Source organism: Drosophila arizonae, chromosome 3 (genome assembly GCF_054131065.1).
Source record: "Drosophila arizonae isolate 15081-1271.41 chromosome 3, UAZ_ARI_1.0, whole genome shotgun sequence".
Classification (NCBI taxonomy): Eukaryota; Metazoa; Arthropoda; class Insecta; order Diptera; family Drosophilidae; genus Drosophila; species Drosophila arizonae.
The window spans coordinates 25,170,679-25,192,319 of NC_142923.1; the positions used below are offsets into that span (position 1 = coordinate 25,170,679).

The window sequence follows — 21,641 nt, forward strand, 5'->3', positions numbered from 1 at the left end:
CGAAATCGCGAATAGAAATGTAGATTTTCCTCTGTAAACGACTGAGAATATTCATAAAATATTTTTAATTGGTAAGCTGATGCTGGAGCACAAGAGAGTTTATAGAGAAGTCTTCGCATTTGATACCAATACCAAAAAATATTTTTCCTTGAATTGCATTTTTGCTTGGGTTGAGATTTTTAGTCGCTCCTTAAAGATTAGAGAGTGCACAGTGCAGCTAGAGCAGTGGAAATAAATGTTTAATTAATTTATTAACATGTTGAATAGTTAAAAAAAGTAAATAAATAAATACAAAAAATCTTAAATATATTTACACTTTTAAAAGTATATTAAAGGTAAATATATACATTTTATTTATTTATAATATATTTATATAGAAATATATAAAATATATAGCGTGTAAATATATTTATGTACATTTTTATTTATTTATTTTTTTTATACCCTGAACCCATTTTCAATGGGAAATCAGGGTATAATGGTTTTGTTGAAATGTATGTAACAGGCAGAAGGAGGCGTGGCAGACCCCACAAAGTATATATATTCTTGATCAGGGCGACGAGCTGAGTTGATTTGGCCCTGTCCGTCTGTCTGTCCGTCTGTCCGTCTGTCCGTCCGTCCGTATGTATGAACGCGTCGATTTCAGAAGATATAAGAGCTAGAGACTTCAAATTTTTTTTAAAATGTCCGTAATTACAGCGCGCATATCAAGTTTATCATTAAAAATCGATAACTCAACCCGATCTTTTTTTATCGATAAAAAACCTTATCGAAACCCAGTTATAAAATTATATCTTCTACACCTTTATTGCTAGAGTCTCCAAATTTTTAATGTATGCTTATATGCAATTTATACAATTTCGGTTTTTGTTAAAATTTACCCCCCACCTCTAAATTCACCCCCTCACCCTCACTTTTGTAAAAAGCGTATTTCAAATACTAGAGACTTGTGCTTTGGCAATTACATGCATATCCATGTTATAATCATAATCTGAAAGTTTCATGAAGATCGTACGTCCATAAAAAAAGTTATTAAACAATTAAGTTCTCATAGTAAGCGCACACTGCAGTCCATGCGTTTATGCGTGGGTGCTTGTGTGTGTATGTGTTTGTGTATGTGTGTGTGTATGTGTGTGTGTATGTGTGTCTGTATGCGTGTGTGTGTATGTGTGCCTGTGTGTGCGTTTGTGTGTGTATGCATGTGTGAGTGTATGTGTGTCGCAGTTCGCAGTTCGTGTCGTGTTTCTTATGTAAGCTGAAAGACGCGAAAAATTATTGAAATATGTATTGCTCCAAGGGTTCAGGGGATCTCGTAGTCGAGCAGTCTCGACTAGAGCTTTTTTACTTGTTTATTTCTTATTTTTATACCCTGAACCCATTGAAAATGGGAAATCAGGGTATAATGGTTTTGTTGAAATGTATGTAACAGGCAAAAGGAGGCGTGGCAGACCCCACAAAGTATATATATTCTTGATCAGGGTGAAAAGCTGAGTTGATTTGGCCCTGTCCGTCTGTCTGTCTGTCTGTCTGTCTGTCTGTCCGTCTGTCCGTATGTTTGAACGCGTCGATTTCAGAAGATATAAGAGCTAGAGACTTCAAATTTTTTTTAAAACGTCCGTAATTACAGCGCGCATATCAAGTTTATCATTAAAAATCGATAACTCATCCCGATCTTTTTTATCGATAAAAAACCTTATCGAAAACCAGTTATAAAATGATATCTTCTACACCTTTATTGCTAGAGTCTCCAAATTTTTTATATATGCTTATATGCAATTTATACAATTTCGGTTTTTGTTAAAATTTACCCCCCACCTCTAAATTCACCCCCTCACCCTCACTTTTGTAAAAAGCGTATTTCAAATACTAGAGACTTGTGCTTTGGCAATTACATGCATATTCATGTTATAATCATAATCTGAAAGTTTCATGAAGATCGTACGTCCACAAAAAAAGTTATTAAACAATTAAGTTCTCATAGTAAGCGCACACTGCAGCCCATGCATGTTTATGCGTGGGTGCTTGTGTGTGTATGTGTTTGTGTATGTGTGTGTGTTTCTTGTGTAAGCTGACAGACGCGAAAAATTATTGAAATAGCTAGCACTCTAAGGGTTCAGGGGATCTCGTAGTCGAGCAGTCTCGACTAGAGCTTTCTTACTTGTTTTTTTTTTTTAGGTTCTTAAAACATTCAGCTAACAGCTGTTGGGTTCTTTTTATTGAGTTTATTTAGCGTTTTGATTTAGATAAACTTTATACAAACTGCCTGTAGAGCAACGCTTGCCAGTTGCCAAAATATTTAATTATATATGTACATACATATGTATGTATTTACATAAGAACTGAATGAAATTTAGCTACCATTTGTCTCCCATTAATGAGACATTTGTATTTATATATAAATTTATATATTTATATACTACATTATACATATTTTATATACATTTATATATTATTTTATTCATATATCTTATATATATATTTATATATGAACTGTATAAAATATGGGTTTCTCTGACAATTTTTTTTTTTTTTTTTTTTTTAATGAAGCAGAAAGTTAGAATGTAAAAATTAATTATTAAGTATATAAAGTATAATATTAAATACAATATTAATGATATAATATAAATATAAACAATTAATTATATTTCCAATTAAATTCATACAAAATATACTTTTAATCAGATTTAAAATTCATTCAGTATCTTTCAATCTGTAGCTGTAAGTAGCCCTTTTTTATGACCATAGTTTTTATTTATAATTCAAATACTATATTATGCAAATATTGGCAATAAATTGCTCGCATTTTTTGCCATATTTGATGACCCCAAAATGAGGCCATGTCAGCAATAGTTATATAGTTAGCAGTCCGAAAGAGTCTAGGGAGCATGACGAGCGGGCTGACAGTGAAAGCTGGCATTGCACGGCTGAGTGGGTCAAGCACATAAATTAGCCGAATATACAATTTGATCGATTAATCTGAAGAGCTGGGCCCAAAAAGTTTCGCTCATAAATCTGCTGCACCGATTTCCAAACTGAAACTTAGCCGCAGCTCAAGCACTGCCACTCGCTGTGGCTGTGGCTGTGGCCTGGGGATGGGGATGGGGCCCAGCTGTTTGGCTAGTGGATGGCTACGATGGCTAGGATGGCAGCTAACCGCAACGAGTGCATAAATTCCGATCCAATTTTCAAGTGCGAAATGTGCGCAGCAGCCGCACGCAGTCTAGCGGATGTTGCGTTAAATTATTAAGCAAGCACACAGAGAGGGACATAGAGGGGGAGAGAGAGTGAGTGGAATATGCATGCAAAAACTTGGCACAGCGGAAACGGCAGCCCAACAGGCAAAACAAACAAACTCCCGGCGACACGAGGTTGTCTGACATTTATCAATTGTGACAGAAAGACAATGGCGCAAGGCGGCTGGGCAGGGCAGCGCGTGGCGGGGTGGGCCGAGACGGTGCGACGCGGCCACAAGGCATGACAAAATGATGCAAGAGCTTTTGCTTGTGCTTCTGCTTCTGCTTGTGCGCTCAACTCTCCCAAATGCAAGCGCTTTGCCAGTCCTTTGGCTTACTCCGTGTGCTGAAACAATGGGAGCCGAGATCGCTTAATCATAGCGACGACTGTGGTCGAGCATGTGTGCTAGCCCAGTTAGCCCTCGAGTTGGCCTTTTTGTTGTGTTGGTTTTTTTTATTTTCTTTATATTTGTTGGTTTGCTTTTCGCTTGCTTGCTTATATGAGCTGCATAAATCAGATGCACGCACTAAAACTCTGACGCTGTCAGCCCTATCAGGCAGCAGTTGCACGTTTTTAACCTAAAATCTGCTAACTGCATTGCCCGAACAGCGTGCCACAATTAATTGCATGCAGCCCGGACAACGCCGCGTATGAGCAATCGCATATATTTACTTTTCGCATTACTCATACGCAGCGCTGTCCGCCCATAGATACACGTACGTACACGTGCATAAAAAACGACTAGCACATGAAATATATTGTGAATAATTTCAACAGCTCAGCAATAAATGGCAACAACAAAAAAGAGAAACTTTTGCGAATTTACGCATTTAATATTTAAAGTTTCATAATGTTTATCAGCAAATAATTTACTCGCATATTTTGGCAATTAGCGTGCAGGCACATTTCCTCCACATTGGTTTACTTAGCAGTATTATTCAAAATTTTATGTATTTTAAGTTCACATTTCTGTGATTTATACGCCGCCATTTATAACGAATAATTACCGTTGTATTTACTGGTTGTTTTCACTTTTAACGGAATGTTTTCTTAGAGCCAGATTTCGGTTTCAATGAACAGAAAGGGAGAGAGAGAGAGAGAGAGAGAGAGAGAGAGAGAGAGAGAGAAGGAAAGCTATAAAGACGTCATAAATTTAAAATAACTGGGCTAAGTAGAGGAAAGCACAAAGCAGAGCAAACAGACCGACACACACACCAATACACATACAAGCATTTTGAGTAGGCACGAGCTTCTGCAATGTGCGTGGCCAAGCGCTGAGTCATTTTAATTTATAAGAGCGAAGCAAAAGAGCAAAAAAGTCTTGGAAAAAAATGCTGAGCCAAAGAGCAGACAATACGACAATAAAGCTTGATTCAAGCCGGAGTCTGTGCGTGGGAGATTTATCCCACATCAAGGCCGGCATCTACTACTTGATATGCTTGGGACAACAGCTGTGCTCTTTTCAATTTCAATTCGGTTGCTCGCACATACAGCGACCTTATGACCTCAACTGTCCACGCGTTCACTTCGCCTCCTCCTCCTGCTGCTCCTGCTCCTCCCTCCCGCTACCCATTTCACACACACACACACACACTTCGATTAAGTCATGTCAGTCATACAAATGAACTTAGCCACTTATCACACTTTCTCCCTCTCTCTCTCTCTCTCGCTCTCGATTTTTCAGGGTCTATTCTGGTCGCAGGCCTGCATCTGGCTCATCTATCCGGAGAAGCGCATACCGCACTTGAAAAACGAGCCCATGAACAGCACCAGCGCGTATCCGTTCCTCTATACGGACTACCTGCCCACCGAGTTCCTCATCAATGGCATTGTGTCCGCCTGTTTGACGATAGTGAATGTGATTTGCATATTTATAACGGCCATAATAGTGCTGAAAATCAAGGAAGTATCGGCGCCATACACAGCCAGCCCGGACCTGAAGCGGTAAGTGGATTCGCAACGAGCTGCAAGTTTTCAATATCAAAGCCAGGCAGCAATATGACAGCAATAAAGTTGCCACCGCCCGTCCCACCCTCCATTCGCGCTGCGAAATATGCACTGAGCTGTTCCTAATGACCGCACACTTCGTTTTAAGCTTATCACTTCCGGTCTGTGCGTTCGCCAAATGGCCAATCGGCCATTTGTGAATGTAATGAATAAGGGAAGCAACAATCGATAGAAATTATAGTGTATTTTTATTTGATCCAAAAATAAAAATTGTCTATTAAAAGAGAGAATAATCAGAAGAATGCTTTGTTTGCTAACATAGTTAATATAATGAGGAGTCCTATTAAATTTGCTGAATCTAACTTGACTAGAAGAATATACTTAATTTCGCAATGAAATAAATTATTCGTCAGATTAAGTAGTTAACATAGAGGTGCTTTAGCTGTATAAAAGAGCAAGAAACATTATTCGCGACTGTTAAAATTAATATAAGATAATCCCTATCTTCAATAACAGACTGATTATTATCATTATAACTAACAGCAGTGAATAGTGCTGTTCAATATGTAAAGCATTCATTCTGTTAAAAAACAGTCACGGTAGCATAGTAATAAACTGTTAAGTAACACAATATTATAACTAACAGCAAGCAGTTCAGTTCAATATTTATTTAGTCTGTTTACAGTCACTGTAAACTTTAACAGTTTTAGCTTAACAATAGTGTCAAGAAGCTGTTAATTAACACAATAGCTAACAACAGTGAGTAGATACATACGTAATACGTATACGTCTGTAGGTTATGAAAAGCAATCTGTTAGCTTAACAGCGCGAAGTGAAATCAAACAATTTGGGCGCTGTTACTTAAGACCAATAGACAAAATAAAAGTCTTTTAACAGTGTTTAAAGACTGTTAACCGGCAGCCACAAAAGAAAGTTCAAGTTTGCTGTACGATTTAACAGCTTAGGTTTGTTACTCGATGTTAAAAACATCCAATATTATATAGAAATATTAATAATTCAATAGTGTCAATAGTTATATTATTAATCGAAATTTATATTATCATTATATTGAACATCCATTAACTCATCAGCGCTAATATTTCAGCATTGTTTAGCTATTTTGTCATTAGAAATTCTTTAACTTTAGCAATTTCATTCGTTTATTCAAAATTCTTGTCTGCTCTAAAACAACGCCCGCTTGTTGATATATTATCGAGGTGGTCATAACATCAAATACATATTTAATTAGCCTGAAACCCATAAGGCTCGCACATTGCCGATGACAAATCTTATAATTAACTGGCTTATTTCGTGCATTTCATGAGAAGTGCTCGGGCTAATGTTAATAAATGGCTTTTGTTGCGTCGCTGCCTTCTTCTGCTTATAATAAATGGGCATCTAAGTCGCATAGACGCCACTGACCCCCACTTGGAGGCTGGAGACCAGACATGAGTCTGGCCTGGCCTGCCCTGGTGTGGTCTGCTCTGGTCTGGTCTGGCTACGTGGCCTTCAATCTCATAATGTGACGCATTAAATTACTTGAAGCGTGCACAAAACAAATTTTGTTTGCTGTTGCAGAGCTCTGTCAACACGGCTCACAGATATTATGTATGCCAGAGTTTTTTTTCCACTATGCACAATGTTGCCTATTAAGGCAAACGCACGCTCGCTGGCTCAGCCACCAGGCAGCTTATGTTTATGCTATACCCTGTTGGCTGCTACAAAAGCTAGGGTAGCTATGCATATGGATAAGGATAAGGAAAGAAAGCATGAAGGGAAAAATAAAAGAAGCATAAGGTTGGGGAAAAGGATAAAAACAATGATAGAGGATATTGACAAAGGTAATGAAGAGGATCAGGATAACGATAAAGTCAAAAATATGAGTGTGAGATTAAGATCAAGGATATATATTGAGTGAAGGATAAAATAGAAGACAAAGATAAAGACAAAGGATATAGATAGGAATATGGATAATGATAAAGAAAAATATAAGGATACGAATGATGATAAGGATAAGGATATGGATAGGGATAATCATAAATCATAAGGATAAGAGTGAGGATAAGGATAATGACCCTATCTTTAAGCATAAGGATAAGAGTGAGGATAAGTATAATGACCATATCTTTAAGGGTAAAGACCATTTCTTGACGTTTTCCTTCTTTCTTATCCTTATCCTAAGTCTTATACTTATATGGATAAGCATGGGGTTAAGAGCTCTCCATATCATTCTTATTATTTATATGATTATCATTACTATTGTCCCTACCTTCAGCACCTCTATAATTATTATCTCTATTATTGGAGTCTTTGGTTTGAAACTCACTGATGTCTAATCTCTCTACAGGGTATCTCCTCGTCGAGAGTCCCACCTAGTCCCTTATTGTTTTACTGTCTGTCTGCGCACATTTAACAGTTGTTTATGCAATATTTGTGTTTGCTGCTGCTGCATTCAACTCGCGGCAGCCCTCTTGGTCGGGGGGCCAACGCCCTCGCCCGAATAGATGTCATGGACGGGCAGCGGTTTAAGCAATTCGTTGTCCATATGGCTGCGGGCTTATGTGCAATGCAATGTTTTCCATTCGGACTCAGCAGATCTTGCAATGCGCATAAAGTGCATAGATTCGTATATTTATTTATTGAAACCTTGTTTGCTTTGCTTTGGCAAATTGAAGCTCGTTTCGTTTCCAAGGGTTTTATTTGCTTACATTGAATGCAGCCAGGGCTCGATGCCAAATGGAAGCAAATGAGCAAAGTCTCAAATTTGTTACTTAACTTTAACTCATCTTTAATTTCTTTGCATTTACTTTTTAATATTTAAGAACAAATTAATTTATATTTTGTTTTCATTTGTGTCTTTTGATGCTCGCACAGCTTTTGGGAAACAGATCTACGGACCGTGCGCAGGACGAACCGCTCAACGATGCGCCATCGACAGGGCACGCTGCGGGGCGCTGGCGGAGGAGCTGACAAGCTTATGGGGTAAGTGTGGATGAGAGGATGGAGAAGTCTTTAGTCGAAGTCGTTGCCATTTTTTTTTTTTTAAATTTATTTTATTTTATTTTGCCTGCTTGTTGTTTATTGTTGTTGCGGTAATTGAGCGCATGTGTGATGCAGTCAGTGTGTGTGAGTGTGTGTGTGTGTGTGTGCGTGTCTGCTCATGACATTCCTCAAGGCCAACGCAATTTACTTTTGGCTCATTGGAATGGGAGAGCCACACGTCTCCAACCAATTTCCAGAGGTAAATAACAAACGTATTTATACTATGTCGCATACGTCTTGGCCCCGCCCACCTGTCCACCTGCCCACCTGCCCACCGCACGTATGTTGTTTTTAAGGATATACATCATTTTGATGGCGGCGAGCAAAACGGGCCACATACAAAATATTTATCGCATAATTGAAATCATTGCGCACAAATTTACGACATGATTGTGCAAAAGCGTAACAGAAATATTGCCCAGCCCAGCTCCATAATGCGCTGAATCGAAAGATATATACTGGAGGGCTACGCTCATAATAGGCTGAGGTCGACTACATAAATTGCAGATACGAAGCGTTTGCAATTTGATGGGAAACTCAAATTGAAATAAAATTGTTTTTTTAATTATCACAAAAAAAGGAGAAAATAAATAGAAAAAAAAAAAAAAACATTCATTAAGCACGATCAAAGCACATTTAAACGTCAATTTGGGTCAGCAACGGGTACTATAAAAGGTACACTGAAAAAAAAAAAAAAAAAAAACAACAACAACAACAGCAAAAACTGAAGAAATTAGCATAAAAACAATTGGAGTAGCCCACTCGAAATTCATGTAGCAAATTAGCAGCCAGCTGCTGGCGCTTTTAATTTAACGCCCAGTGACCGCGCTGTTTATTCAAACAACTAACAAATTTATGGCCCATTCGCACAAAGGGCATTGGGAAATTTGCACAAAAGTTTTTCATTTTCACACTGAATGCAAATTCGCAATGGATGCTTGCTGGATACACGTATGTATGTATGTACGTGGAGGATGGCACGAGGTATTATGTGGACTGCGGGCTTGATGTGTGCATGAAAAATCAGCTAAATTGTGAAAACAAAAAAACAATCAGTTTTGAGCGAATTACAGCACTGAAAACGTGTAATATTTGCATAAAATTAAAAAAAAAAAAAAAACTGGAAATAGAAAATAGAAAATAAAAATATATTCATCAGAATTAACTCAACTCTATATCATAATGAATTACATGAAAATGCTCTATTTCTTATAGAGACCTTAAGAAGAGCAGATAATTTAAATTATTTTAAGAAAATAAATGTTGCCCAATAAATTTATTAAAAATAGTTGTGAGAGTGAGTACTAAATAGAAATAGCAATATATATATATATATATATATATATATATATGTCGGGGCGATGCGTTTCTCATACTGGTTTTCCATCATAGCTGCGCGTAATAACGAATTCCCGGTGTGTCGCTAAACTCTTTTTAATGGTCTTTCTCGTTCCATAGTCATTCCAAGTGTTCTCTCTTCTACTCTCGAAAGTTCTAATCATGGTCGCATATTCTTGTTCATCGAAAGCACAGCGACCCTGCTGCGAACGGCATGACTAGCCGTCTCGCTCTCACCCAGCGACACCCGGGACTACGTTCAGCAACAGCTATTGTTGTCTCTTAGTGACAGTGCATCCTTTAATTGCACCACAATACTAAATCAATCGATTAACGAGATATCAAGATATCTAATTGCAATTTCAACAGTGTAATATCGCACTGACACGACATATATATAGGTATATAGGTAAATATTAAACTTAAAATTAATTTCGGATTGTTAAAAAAAAATTAAACTATCTCTTTTTCTTAATTTTGTATTTCGTCAATATTATCATTGCATAATTTTTTAAAATTTTATTTCATTTTATTTTATTTTATTTTATTTTTTATCTCAGACATATATATCTATATATATAAAAGAAAGTTGTGTAAAAGTGAAGACTGCTTATAACTTGATTTGGGCTGAACCAATTTTCATGGTTTTTGATTTGTTGGATTTGTCTCCGCAACGAGTTTAGTATAGGGTCTTAAAAATACTGAAAAAATTTGCCGAATACTTGAAAAACGCGGTTTTTTCCCCAAATGTTCAAATTTTTTTTATACCCAGTAGGCTTGGTAACAGTGACAGTTTTGACAATAGTGTAGAAGTAAATAAACAAATGTAGTCAGTCAGTCTACGGTCTCCTGACCTCGAGCAGACCTGACTATTCAAAAAAAAAAAAAAAAAAAAAAAAAAAAAAAAAAAAAAAAATTTCAAATCAAAAGGAAAAATATTTCACATCAAAAATCTGCAAAAAATCAAAAGATTAAAACCTGACTGTTCAAAAAATAAATAAAAAATTAAAAATTCGAAATTAAAAAAAAAAAAAGGTAATTATTAAAAAGTGTATTTTTGGCTTTTTATATTTTCGGACTTTTAAACTTTATAAATATTTCAAATCAAAAATCTGCAAAAATTAAAAAAAAAATCAAAAGATTAAAACCTAACAATCAAAAATAAATAAAAAATTCAAAATTCAAAATTCGAAAAAAAAAGTTAATTATTAAAAATTGTATTTTTAGACTTTTACAAAAGCTAAATATCTCGAAAGTTCAGGTATTTGTTTGTCTCAAACATAAATTTGTGTAAATTATTTATATTTATATTTCTCGATTGTTTTATATGGTTTTGTGCGAGGGCAGTATTAATAATATACTATTAATAAAAATGCCGCGTCCTAGAAGATCTAATCTTTCCCGGCGGACCCATAATGCAATTAGGCAACGGAATAGCGCGAGTCAATTATCTGACGAAGAGCGAGAAATCGCCCGAGAAAGGCTCCGCGTTAGTACCCAGGGAAGAAGGGCCTTAATTCGTGCTTCTCAAAGAGAGGCAGCCCGTGAAATGGCAATAAGAAATGGTTCAAGGATTGATTTGAATCGAGCAGCGTTTCGATATGATTGCACCATTGATTACAGCTTGAATCGTTTAGTTTGCATTGGTCCAATGGACGTTGTTTGCTAGCATTGTGGCGCATTGAAGTTTGCTGGTGAAACGCCCGGTTTGTGCTGCCTTAGTGGTAAAGTGACATTGCCATTAGCGGTCACCATAGCCATTGCGTTCCCTGCTTTATGGCGAAACACTAGAATCACGACATTTTCTAGCGAACACTCAAAAATACAATGCCTGTTTCCAAATGACATAATTTGGGGCGGAAAATATTGGAGACGGATATTTAAGGTAATTTACGTTAAAAATTTTATTTTCTATGACTGCCAAAAAAAAATTTTGAATAATGTAGTTTGTTAGATTTCTGTAAATAGTGTTTGTAAATATAACTATAATAACTATGGCTTTGAATTTAAAGATTCAAGGCCAGATTTGCCATCGCATTGGATCATTGCAACCTATTGAAGATGCACAGCAAAAATTCTTGCAAATATACTTCATGGGCAATATGGAAGAACAACTTGACCGGCGTCAAGAAATGAACACAGCTATGAAAAGAGCAATTCTCCATGATTTGCATGCTTAGAAATTTAAACCAACCAAAACTGTGCAATGGAACGCGTTTGGTGATAAGAAAACTGATGAGCAATGTGATTCACGCGTTGATACTCAAAGGAAAATTTAAAGATGAGGAAGTTCTTATTCCTAGGATTCCGATGAGCTCAACAGATATGCCCTTTGAATTTAAACGAATTCAATTCCCGCTTCGTCTTGCCTTCGCCATGACGATCAACAAGTCACAGGGCCAATCTTTGACTATTTGTGGCCTCAATCTAGAAAATGCGTGTTTTTCTCATGGTCAATTGTACGTGGCATGCTCACGTGTTGGCAAACGATCCGCATTATTTGTTCTTGCACCCGACCAAAAAACGAAGAATGTCGTTTACAACAAGGTGCTTGAATAAAAATCCGATTAATAAATTTATCAGTGTATCCCAGCCTGAACAACATAGCTTTCAACAATTTTTTACCTAGAAATAATATAGAGGGCAATGCAACGTTTGCCGGGCCAGCTAGTGTATATATACATTCAAATAATTTCAACGTGGATTTTTAGTATTTGTATTGTATTTTAACTGAACTCATATTCATCGTACTTCTCCCTTTTTCTAGCGGCACCTATCAGGGTCTGGACGAGGCACGTAGTGCCAAAATGGACTCAGCCCTGGAGCGAGCTCTGGCACAGGCCGAAAGCGATGCCACCTTCAAGAAAGTGAAAAGGATGAGCTACTCGAGTAATGCGGCAGGTGAAGTAAGTATAACAAAAGAATATGAATAAAATAGAATATATAATACATATATATTTAGTAATTGCTGGGCCCAGAATTGTCATTTAAGAGTGGCTGCCCTAAGTGGATAACTTTGTACAAGATTTATGTAAGATTTTATGTAAGAGAGATTTTGGTTAAACTGTTTCCTCTCTTGTTCGTATGAAGCACCGGCTTGAGCCAGCTAAGTTGGTGCTTATAGTAGATGTAGTGCTTCAATAGCTCTGGAAAATTGTCTCAATAATTATTTAATTTCTTTATTTATTATTTTGTTTACATTTAAATTTAAATTTATTGAAAGTCCATTGCTTGAATTGAATTAAGGCTGCACGAAAATTAAGTAAATTAAAACGGTAAAAATATTTTAAAATTGATTAAAACAGCGCTAGGCCTAAATATATGTATCTAAGATAAATATTTGTTAAAATATTTATTAAAATACATTTTTTATATTTTCTATATAAATATAAATGCTCATTCAAAACTCCATCAAAAACGAATTTATTAGCATTCATATACAATATGGGACAGTCTACATATAGATAAGTAATTTTTCAAAGATCCTTAAACTTATTAACATAAGAGACTCACTTGTATAAAGCAATAGATAATTGGCTGATCTCAAAGATCTTAGATAGGGGCTTTTAACACTTTCATTATTTTCTATTTACATTTTACACTCGCTTATCTGGAGGTTTTCCTGTCTTACTTTATAAAGCTGTCTGTAAAAATTCAATTAGGAGACTGTCTGTCAATTAGGAGACTGTCACACTGTCTGCAATATCTGTTACTTCTCAACACAAACAAGCAACACTTGACTCGGCCAACGCCCAATAATGTTTTTGCACCGTGAATTTCGTATTCGGTTTGCTAATTGTTCATGCCTCGCCTGCTTTGGCTTCTCTGCCCTCAACTCCTGCTAGCTCTTTACTCTAACCTCAATCTGCCGTTTCCTTTGCATATTTCTGCAACACCTTTGACGCCGCAAATGTCGTCAACGTCGTCTCCGCCGTAGCTACGTTGCAATTGAGGCTTCTGTGGTCGGCAGTCGACACCTCGACTGTCCTGCGGCTATCCTGACATGGCTTAGCATAGCTCAATATAATTGCTTTCGCTCCTCGTCAACTGTTTGGTTCTCTGTAGATAAATATTATTTGACGAATTGAATTCAGTTTGAGCTGCAATCGAATTTCAAATATTCGAATCCAGCTTCAATTTATTTAGTCCATCTGAGCTTAAATTAATTCCGCACGTAAACACGGACTCGTCTGCGCGTTACAGCACGCCGATTCTTGTTGCGCCTGACTCCTGGTCGAGCCCGAGTTCTTTTTTTTACTTTGCGCACTCGCCTCACTGGCTTGGGTTTCCTCCTCCTCCTCCTCCTCCTGACGCCGTTGTTGCCATTATTGATGGGTGCAGTCACATCCTCATCGGTATCATCTGTATCGACATCGTCAACCGCTGTCCCATCATCCCCCTCTGCCTCGTCTGGGTAATTTGGATCGAGTGGCGCCAGATCTTCAACGCAGTCTGCATGCTGCTCATTGGCCGGATCGTCGCAGTCAGTGCAGCCAGGTGGATCGTTTACATCAATGCACGCCTCAGCATTGCCCCGAGGCAAGTGGACCACCAGCAGGGCGAGCACTGCGAGGCTCAAAGTTATTTTTATGGCCCTCATCTGAGCTCAATCTGGGAGGGAATGTGAATTCTCGCCTTTTATAGATTTCTCTCAATTACTTTTGGTTGAATATTTTGCAGTAGTTTATTCAGCCGTTTGTTCTGCTTGACTTTACTATTTATTCTTATTATTTTTATTTTTATTTATTTTTTTTCTTTTATTTACCTTTTTTTTTCAATTGAGAGAAGATTTTTTGTCATACTCGCAGAACTGTTCTATTGACTATTTACACAGTTGTTATTTAGATACACATAGTTTGTTTGAGTTTAATAAGTACGCATCAGAATTTTCCATTCACAATTTCAATCGAAGCCCAAAATCTTGTATATGAGAATATGTAGTGCTTGCAGTAGATAAAATTAAATTGGAAGGTATGCTCGACTAACATTTCCAATTCAAAAAGGTTCTTAACGAATGTAAACCCAAAAGTACATTATTTGCTGTCTCATAAATTTCCAATAATTTAATTTTAATTTAGGTTTAAATTTATAAAATGAAATAATCATATATTTGAAAAACAAAAACTTGAAAGGGATTATATAAAAAATTATACAAATTTTAATAATATAAAAACAATAAAATAAAATAAATAAATAAAATACATATGTATGCTGTAAAGGTTTACAGCATAAAAAATGTTAATAGCGAAATTAAGCCTAAAAGTATATTATTTTCTATCTCACGTATTCATAGCCATAGATCAAAAGTCAATCAGAATAAATAATTTAATATCAATAAAAATATTAAATATCAATATAAAAGTGCAATGCTTTATATTATCGAAGACTTTGAGAGCTGAAATTTTATCATGATAACTACATTGCTCTCGAAATTAAATTTCAGAAAATTAAACTTAGCGAGTTTAATATTATTTAACTATAAGATATAATTTAAAGTTCAAATAACTTCGATTCAGTTAAATTTTAATTTAATTTAATATTCAATAACTAAATAAAAAATAAATAAATAAATAAATAAACAAAATTCATGTATTCATGTATTATGTACCATTTACAACATCAAAAAGATATTAACAAAAGTCAGCCTGAAATTCCCAGCCATATAAAATCAAATTCTACCACACTCTAATACAGACAGTCTAAAACAGACAATCAGCTTGAGATGCTGCTGTAGAAATGTGTTCAGTCTAAACAAATGACATTTGGTATTTAAATACAAGCATAACAATTAGAATAACACTTAGTATCTGCTAATCGCCCTTGTCAAGTGGCTTGTTGGGCGCCGTGGGTAGCAGACGCTATATAAGGGGAGCTGACAGTAAATTACCCACAATTACGCGTTAAAGGGAGTGACTACAGTACAGTAAGCACTGACCTCAATCATTAGTTGCGCAGCGCACGCTGGAATAGTTGAAAGTGAGAGCTGCCCGCAGAGACCAACACCAGCTGGCAGGAGCCGGCAGGAGCTGGCAGGCGAGACACGCCAAGGACACGCCGAATATAAAGCAAGCGGAGTCATCATAAATCAAAGGGTAGCATACTGCGAACGAAAGGTCAGAGACGCGCAGTTGCGCCCTTGTCTCGGAGTAAAAACTGACTGCTTGTTTATTGCTGAGAATCGGGCAAGATTTATGGTTGTATTCAGATGAAGTCGTTGCGCCGCACAAAAACAAAAGACAACTGCACTGGAGTCGAGCAAGTCCCACAAAAACTGTGGCCCGATGGGTACGAAAGACTCTGCTGAAGCTGGTTTGCTTTTTATTTTCCTTTTCTTCTTTTTTTTTGGCAGTATGGATGTGCCAAAGATTGTGGAGATTGAACGCAGAACATGCAGCTTGAGAATTGAACGACAATTGAAAAGAGTCGAGCGGTTTTTTGTGGGGTATATAGTGGGTCGAGGTGGAGCCGTATTTTATAGAGCTGAATCCATTTGAAGGTCTACAAGTGTTTAAAGTAATTGTCAAAGCAATCACAGAGCAAATGCAATTTTAGTATTTTTTAAAAGCTGCTGCTGTGAGGGAAGAATTTATGCTTAAGGAAAAAAAATGATTACGTATACGCACAGCATAACAGCGAGATAATATCTATACTATGAGTTTAGCTGTTGTAAGGAAAACATATATGCTTAAGGAAACAAACTATTAAGTTTACTATACATACATTTATTAATATATTTTTACTAATAACTGCAAGGCTAGATGCATACTGTGCGTATACTTAATTCAATACAGCCCATTGTGTGTCTGGGAAATTCGTAATCTGCTCTGAACGAAGTAACAACAATTCCTTTCCTCAATTGTCATATTGCATTCAGTGCAATATTATTTAAAATATTACGTATACGCCTAGTATACTTGAATTTGAGTAAAGCCGAATTTCAAGCAATTACCAATCAAATCTTACACAGAATTGAAGCCTGCATAAAAACGTAAAATATTATGTTTGTATAAGATATATGCTTGAGCATTGCTGTTTACCAAACACCTCCAATTGGAGTTTATCAATTCTCAAAGGCGTGCCAATTAGAAATGCTTGAATCGCAGCTGCTTATAAGAAAACCAGAAATGAAATATTATGATTAGCAGAGACTGCCTAACCAACAACTTAATAGGAAATGAAACAAACCTTTTACCCCACTCAAAAAACCCATTCCACTATGAAATACCTTTGCAATGCCCACAGACCCAGGAAGCGCAGCAGTTAATAGCAACAAAGAATATGATGTAGACGTGATGTAGGCAGGGGCAGGCATCATAGCCAAGCGAAAAAAAAGAAACTTTCGTAATATCCCGTTTAGCCAACGGAAGAAAGTTCCAATTAAAAGTTGCTGCAAAGCAAGAGGCAGCCAAGCGTCAATTGCCACAAATCAACTTTTACATTAATTCATTTTGAAACAGATGAAAGAAATGAAGGAGAGAGAGAGATAGAGAGAGAGAGAGAGATGGAAAGCGAAAATGGGAACGTCAAGAGCGCACTTGAGTGAGTGACAGACAAGACATGCTCCAAATATTTAAGGCCTCCGTCGAAGCCGAGAGCAAAACAAACTTGATAGCTTAGCGGCCGCTCTGTGATAAAGGAGCAGGGGAGGGAGGAGGAGGGAGGAGAGGGTGCGACAGGGACTTACACTGTGAGCGGCTTGTAATCTATTTAAAGTGAGTCGCGGCCACTAAAACTCAATTAACCCCCTTTGAGCACAGAGCAAGGCTGCACGAAGAAGAGAGAAGCAAATAGCAATAGAAAGAGCGACAGAGATAGAGAGAGCGAGAGAGAGAGAAAGAGACGGGGAGGAACAAAACAAAACGTACAAATCAAGGCAAAAGATTACAAACGGAAATCGCTGGCCATTGAATGGCATTCAGGGGGTGAGGGGGGAAGGCACAGTGCATGTGGGCGTGGCTGGCAAGAAGAAGAATTTTTTCACTTAAAACCGCATTGATACTCAATTACCAGCGAACGGGTTGCCAGGTCGACGGGTCGACGGGCTGCCACTCGAACTTGAGGGCAGCAAGAGCAGAAAACAAACATCGGATGTTGAGCACAGGAAAGCGGAAGCACTTTGCAACGGAAATGAAACATCAATTAAAGTCGCGCACTGCTCGGCCAGGCCAGGCACTGGGCCAGCCCCGGGTCGATGCCAAAAAAAAAAAAGAAACAGAACAATATATTGCTTTTCGTCCAAATGCCAGCATTGTTAATCCTTGCGGCTGCCCAGCGAATGGGATTGGGCACGTGCCCCGACAGCGGGTGTTCTGCCCTGAATGCTGCCCTCTTGTCTGTCCGGAGTCGGCGGCAAATCTGGCAGTGCCAAAGGCCGATTGTTCCCCCTTAGATTGCGGTTTAATTGGAAGGTTGATTGAGGCAAGGACGAATGGGATTAATAATTTATCAAAATTGCATATTTTGTTTCGCTTCGTTAAAAATATGATGCAGCTAACGATATTCGATATTAATCGATATCGATAATAATTGATTTAACGATCAGTACAGATTTGATTGTTTCCTTATATTGAATGGGCTTTATGATCGAACTGGACCGAATTGGAAATTTCGTTGATTTTGATAATGTTGTAATGCATTGTCACTAAAAGAGAGAGGGTGAGAGAGAGAGATAAGCAGAGACAGAGACCTAAATCAGTTGCTGAACGTGGTTCTTGTGTTGTTGAGTGAGAGCTTAGGGCTGCCATGATTTCGATACTCAAGAAGAATGCAAAGAGTTTGATAAAACAAGTCAACAAATGGACTTGGCATAAAAAATAAATAAAAGAATTGAGTGAAATCGATTAGAACTGATTGCATCAAACCAACCTCTGACTTATGTATATGAAATGCTATGATATATAATATAAATATAAATATTATATATCAATAATAAATATCAATATAAATAAAAAATGACAATAGCAATAATACATAATTTTATGTCAATATCAATTTAAATATCAATATAGTTCCATATTTTAATAGACACAACTTTAAGCATTATAAGTCTTATTTAAATACTTTTTATGTTATATATATCATAAATTATTTAATATAATTTATTTAATATCATATCCTCACATCTAACTCGAATCATTTCCAGCTAACTGAACGCTTGGCCAAGATAGCCGGTCTAAATAAGCGGCATGTGGACGATTCGCTGCACACGAACCCAAGCAGCTTGGCTGGCAGTCGCATGAACTCCATACGGAACTCGCAGCTGAAGGTGGATCTGAAGGTGCTGGACAAGCTGGTGACCAATCTACTGCAGCAGCATGCGGCGGGCGCTGGGCGCGACGCCAGCTCCAGTGGAAACTTGGAGGCGGGCAGCCGCACGCCGCCCGCTCAGCGCTCGCCTTCCAAGAAGCTCAACCGCTGGCGGCCTCTGTCGCGGTCGGTGCACAGCTTCAAGCGCGGCGACAGCCGAGACTACGCTGGCGGCAACTTCACCCAGCTGCAGGAGCGCAGCGAGGCACAGGCGCCGCTGGCCCACAACATGCCCACGATTATGGAGAGCAGCGCTGGCAGCCCAACGCCCACGTCCACGCCCAACAACAATGCCCAGCCGCAGGCCCAGAACCCATGGACGGCCTCGCTGGAGCGCACGCCGGGCGCCGTTCGCAATATGCTGCACAACATCAACCAGGCGCGCAGCAGCGGCGTCCAGGAGGATCAGCTCAATCTGACACAGAACTATGTGGGCTGACCGGGAAGATGCAGATGAATATACGGTCGAGTCTCGATAATTCGTACTGCGTTAAATCGAAAATCGCGATAAATCGAAAAACTATTCTATACCCTTGAAAAGAGATCATTCGTAAATCGAAAAAAAAAAACTTTTCGCCTTGTTATTTCGAATTATAGGGACTTGACTGTATATGATACATATGCAAACATCGTTTATATATTTATATTATTGAAACAATAAATAATACTTTATGAGAGCTTGATGAATTGGATAAGATTTCATTTGAATGTTTTCAGTATTATTTTCGGGTCTTCTATTCTCATTGAGCTCGATTAATTGAATTTAAATTGCCATTAAAATTCAAAACATGTTTCTAGAGACAATACAAATAATTGGCTGATATATGGGCGATCCCTTTTGCATATTTTTTATAGATGGCAAAATCATTTTTACTACATTTAGTAGGCACCCTATGTATATACGATATATCCAATATACATTATTTTAAATCTTAGTTTGCCCAGCTGAGTATATTTTCCAAATGTCAAGAGTCATACATTATAATTAATAGTATTTCTGCTATATAAAGTATGGCATTTGTCGATTTATAATTCTACACTCGATTCTTTATAAGCGACAAAATATTTTGTTGTCATATGGCCAACTGAACATATAGAAAATGGAAAAACAATTTATGTTTTTTTTTTTTTTTTTTTATCCCATTATGAATGAGTATAAAATAACAATAATTATGTAGAGTAATTACAATAGTAAAAGCCGTATCATACTCGACTTTCCTCACCAGTTTATATATTTTTTGCCGCTTATTTGTGCATTTATTAAATTATGTTAAATTAATGCAATTTTTTGCTATTATATTTAGCTATCTGTCTGGTTTTTATAACATTGCGATGAGTGGGCAAATATTCCTAGTACTCTCTCTCCCACTCTCACCCTCTCTCTTCCGCTCTCGCTCTTTCTCTCTCTTCCTCTCTCTCTCTCTCTCTTCCTCTCTCTCTCTCTTCCTCTCTCTTTAATTAGCGCCCACTCGCAACTAAATGACACTCGCTATTTATTTCGCTATTTTTTTTACACTCCATTAGAATATGCAGAGGCCCGGCCAATTTGATCATCATCAATGTGGGGGCGACGACCGCGACAGCCAGCAGACAACTTGAAACGGCTTCATTATTGTCGCCCAAAGCGCCAACCACAGCGGTATTAAGTGCCAGTGGGGCACAGAGACGGGACTAGGGAGGGGATCGGACAGTGCTTGTAGCTGCTCTCTGATGATGACAGGCTGCAAACGCCAACACAAAAATCATCATCACTCAGAGTTGAGTGGGACTCGCCCCATGCCGCCTCCTGCTCCTCCTCCAATTCCAGTCGCCACATTCCCATCAAAATATTAACTGCTGTAGTCCAGTCAGTTGACATGCCTCGACTCTGCCACTTGCCACTTGCCTCTTGCCTCTTGCCTCTTGCCTATTGCCTCTTGTGGTGTCAACATCAACTTTAGGGCCTGTCACACGCTAGCCATTAAAAAACTGTTAAAACTGTTAGCTTAAGTCAACGAAAAGAGAAAAAAAAAACTAAACTCTGATATTATGCTGGTCGCTCTATTACATTGCTTGAAAGTAGGATAATCATGTACAGTTAATTAGATATAATATGATTTATTTAATATCCTAACTGAGCTTTCATTAAGTTTTCGATAAATTAAATTCAATTGTCCAAGTTCTATTAAATAGATTTGGCATAAATAAATTCTAATAAAATTTACAAGTATAAATCTATATATTTTTATTTGAATTTTAAAAAATGTTTATATATGAAAAATAAATTTAAAATTTAAAAATATAAAATATATACTATTTTTAATATATATATATATTTTTTTATTATATTAATTTCTATAATTTACTTTATTAATTTATATATATGATTAAAATTGATTTGATCGACTCTTCTCATATATAGATTAAATATTTATACTACTTACGAGAAAAAACGAGTATATTGGTATTATGAAATGTCTGTCTGTCCGTCTGTATAATAGCAAACTACTTCGTCGCTATTTATTCTAGAGCACCTAAAATGTTGTACGAAGCTTAATAATTAAATAATTTACTTAGTGTTGATCTCCTTAAGGGATGGACCAAAAATAATAATATGGAAGAGTATATTAAGTATACTTCATTACTTACATAGTGAAGTAGACTTGGCTCAAAAATCTTACAATTGCGTCGCGGGATAGAGATTTAAGAATCTAGTCTAGACTCTCTATTCGAGACAACTTCTTGTTTAAACATTATTTATAGATTTTTTTTATAAACATATATATTATATTCTT

At 37.2% G+C, this 21,641-nt stretch overlaps 2 protein-coding genes and 1 long non-coding RNA gene across 8 annotated transcripts in view; 2 read left to right on the forward strand and 1 right to left on the reverse strand.

The window, feature by feature from the left end:
- LOC108609421 (uncharacterized) overlaps window positions 1-19,550 on the forward strand; it is a 54,797-nt gene extending 35,247 nt beyond the window's left edge. The window contains exons 10-13 of the mRNA XM_089465133.1: window positions 4,919-5,178; window positions 8,056-8,163; window positions 12,329-12,467; window positions 18,704-19,550. Of these exons, the coding sequence (XP_089321259.1) occupies window positions 4,919-5,178; window positions 8,056-8,163; window positions 12,329-12,467; window positions 18,704-19,306 (1,110 nt within the window). The 3' untranslated portion in view covers window positions 19,307-19,550. The remainder of the gene's footprint in view (window positions 1-4,918; window positions 5,179-8,055; window positions 8,164-12,328; window positions 12,468-18,703) is intronic.
- LOC108611584 (uncharacterized) overlaps window positions 1-21,641 on the reverse strand; it is a 225,423-nt gene that overhangs the window by 97,401 nt on the left and 106,381 nt on the right. The gene's annotated exons all lie outside the window — the stretch shown is intronic.
- On the forward strand, window positions 10,125-12,163 carry LOC149269947 (uncharacterized). The gene is made up of 3 exons (XR_016269359.1): window positions 10,125-10,596; window positions 10,789-10,822; window positions 10,909-12,163. It is a non-coding gene; the product is annotated as an uncharacterized LOC149269947 (long non-coding RNA).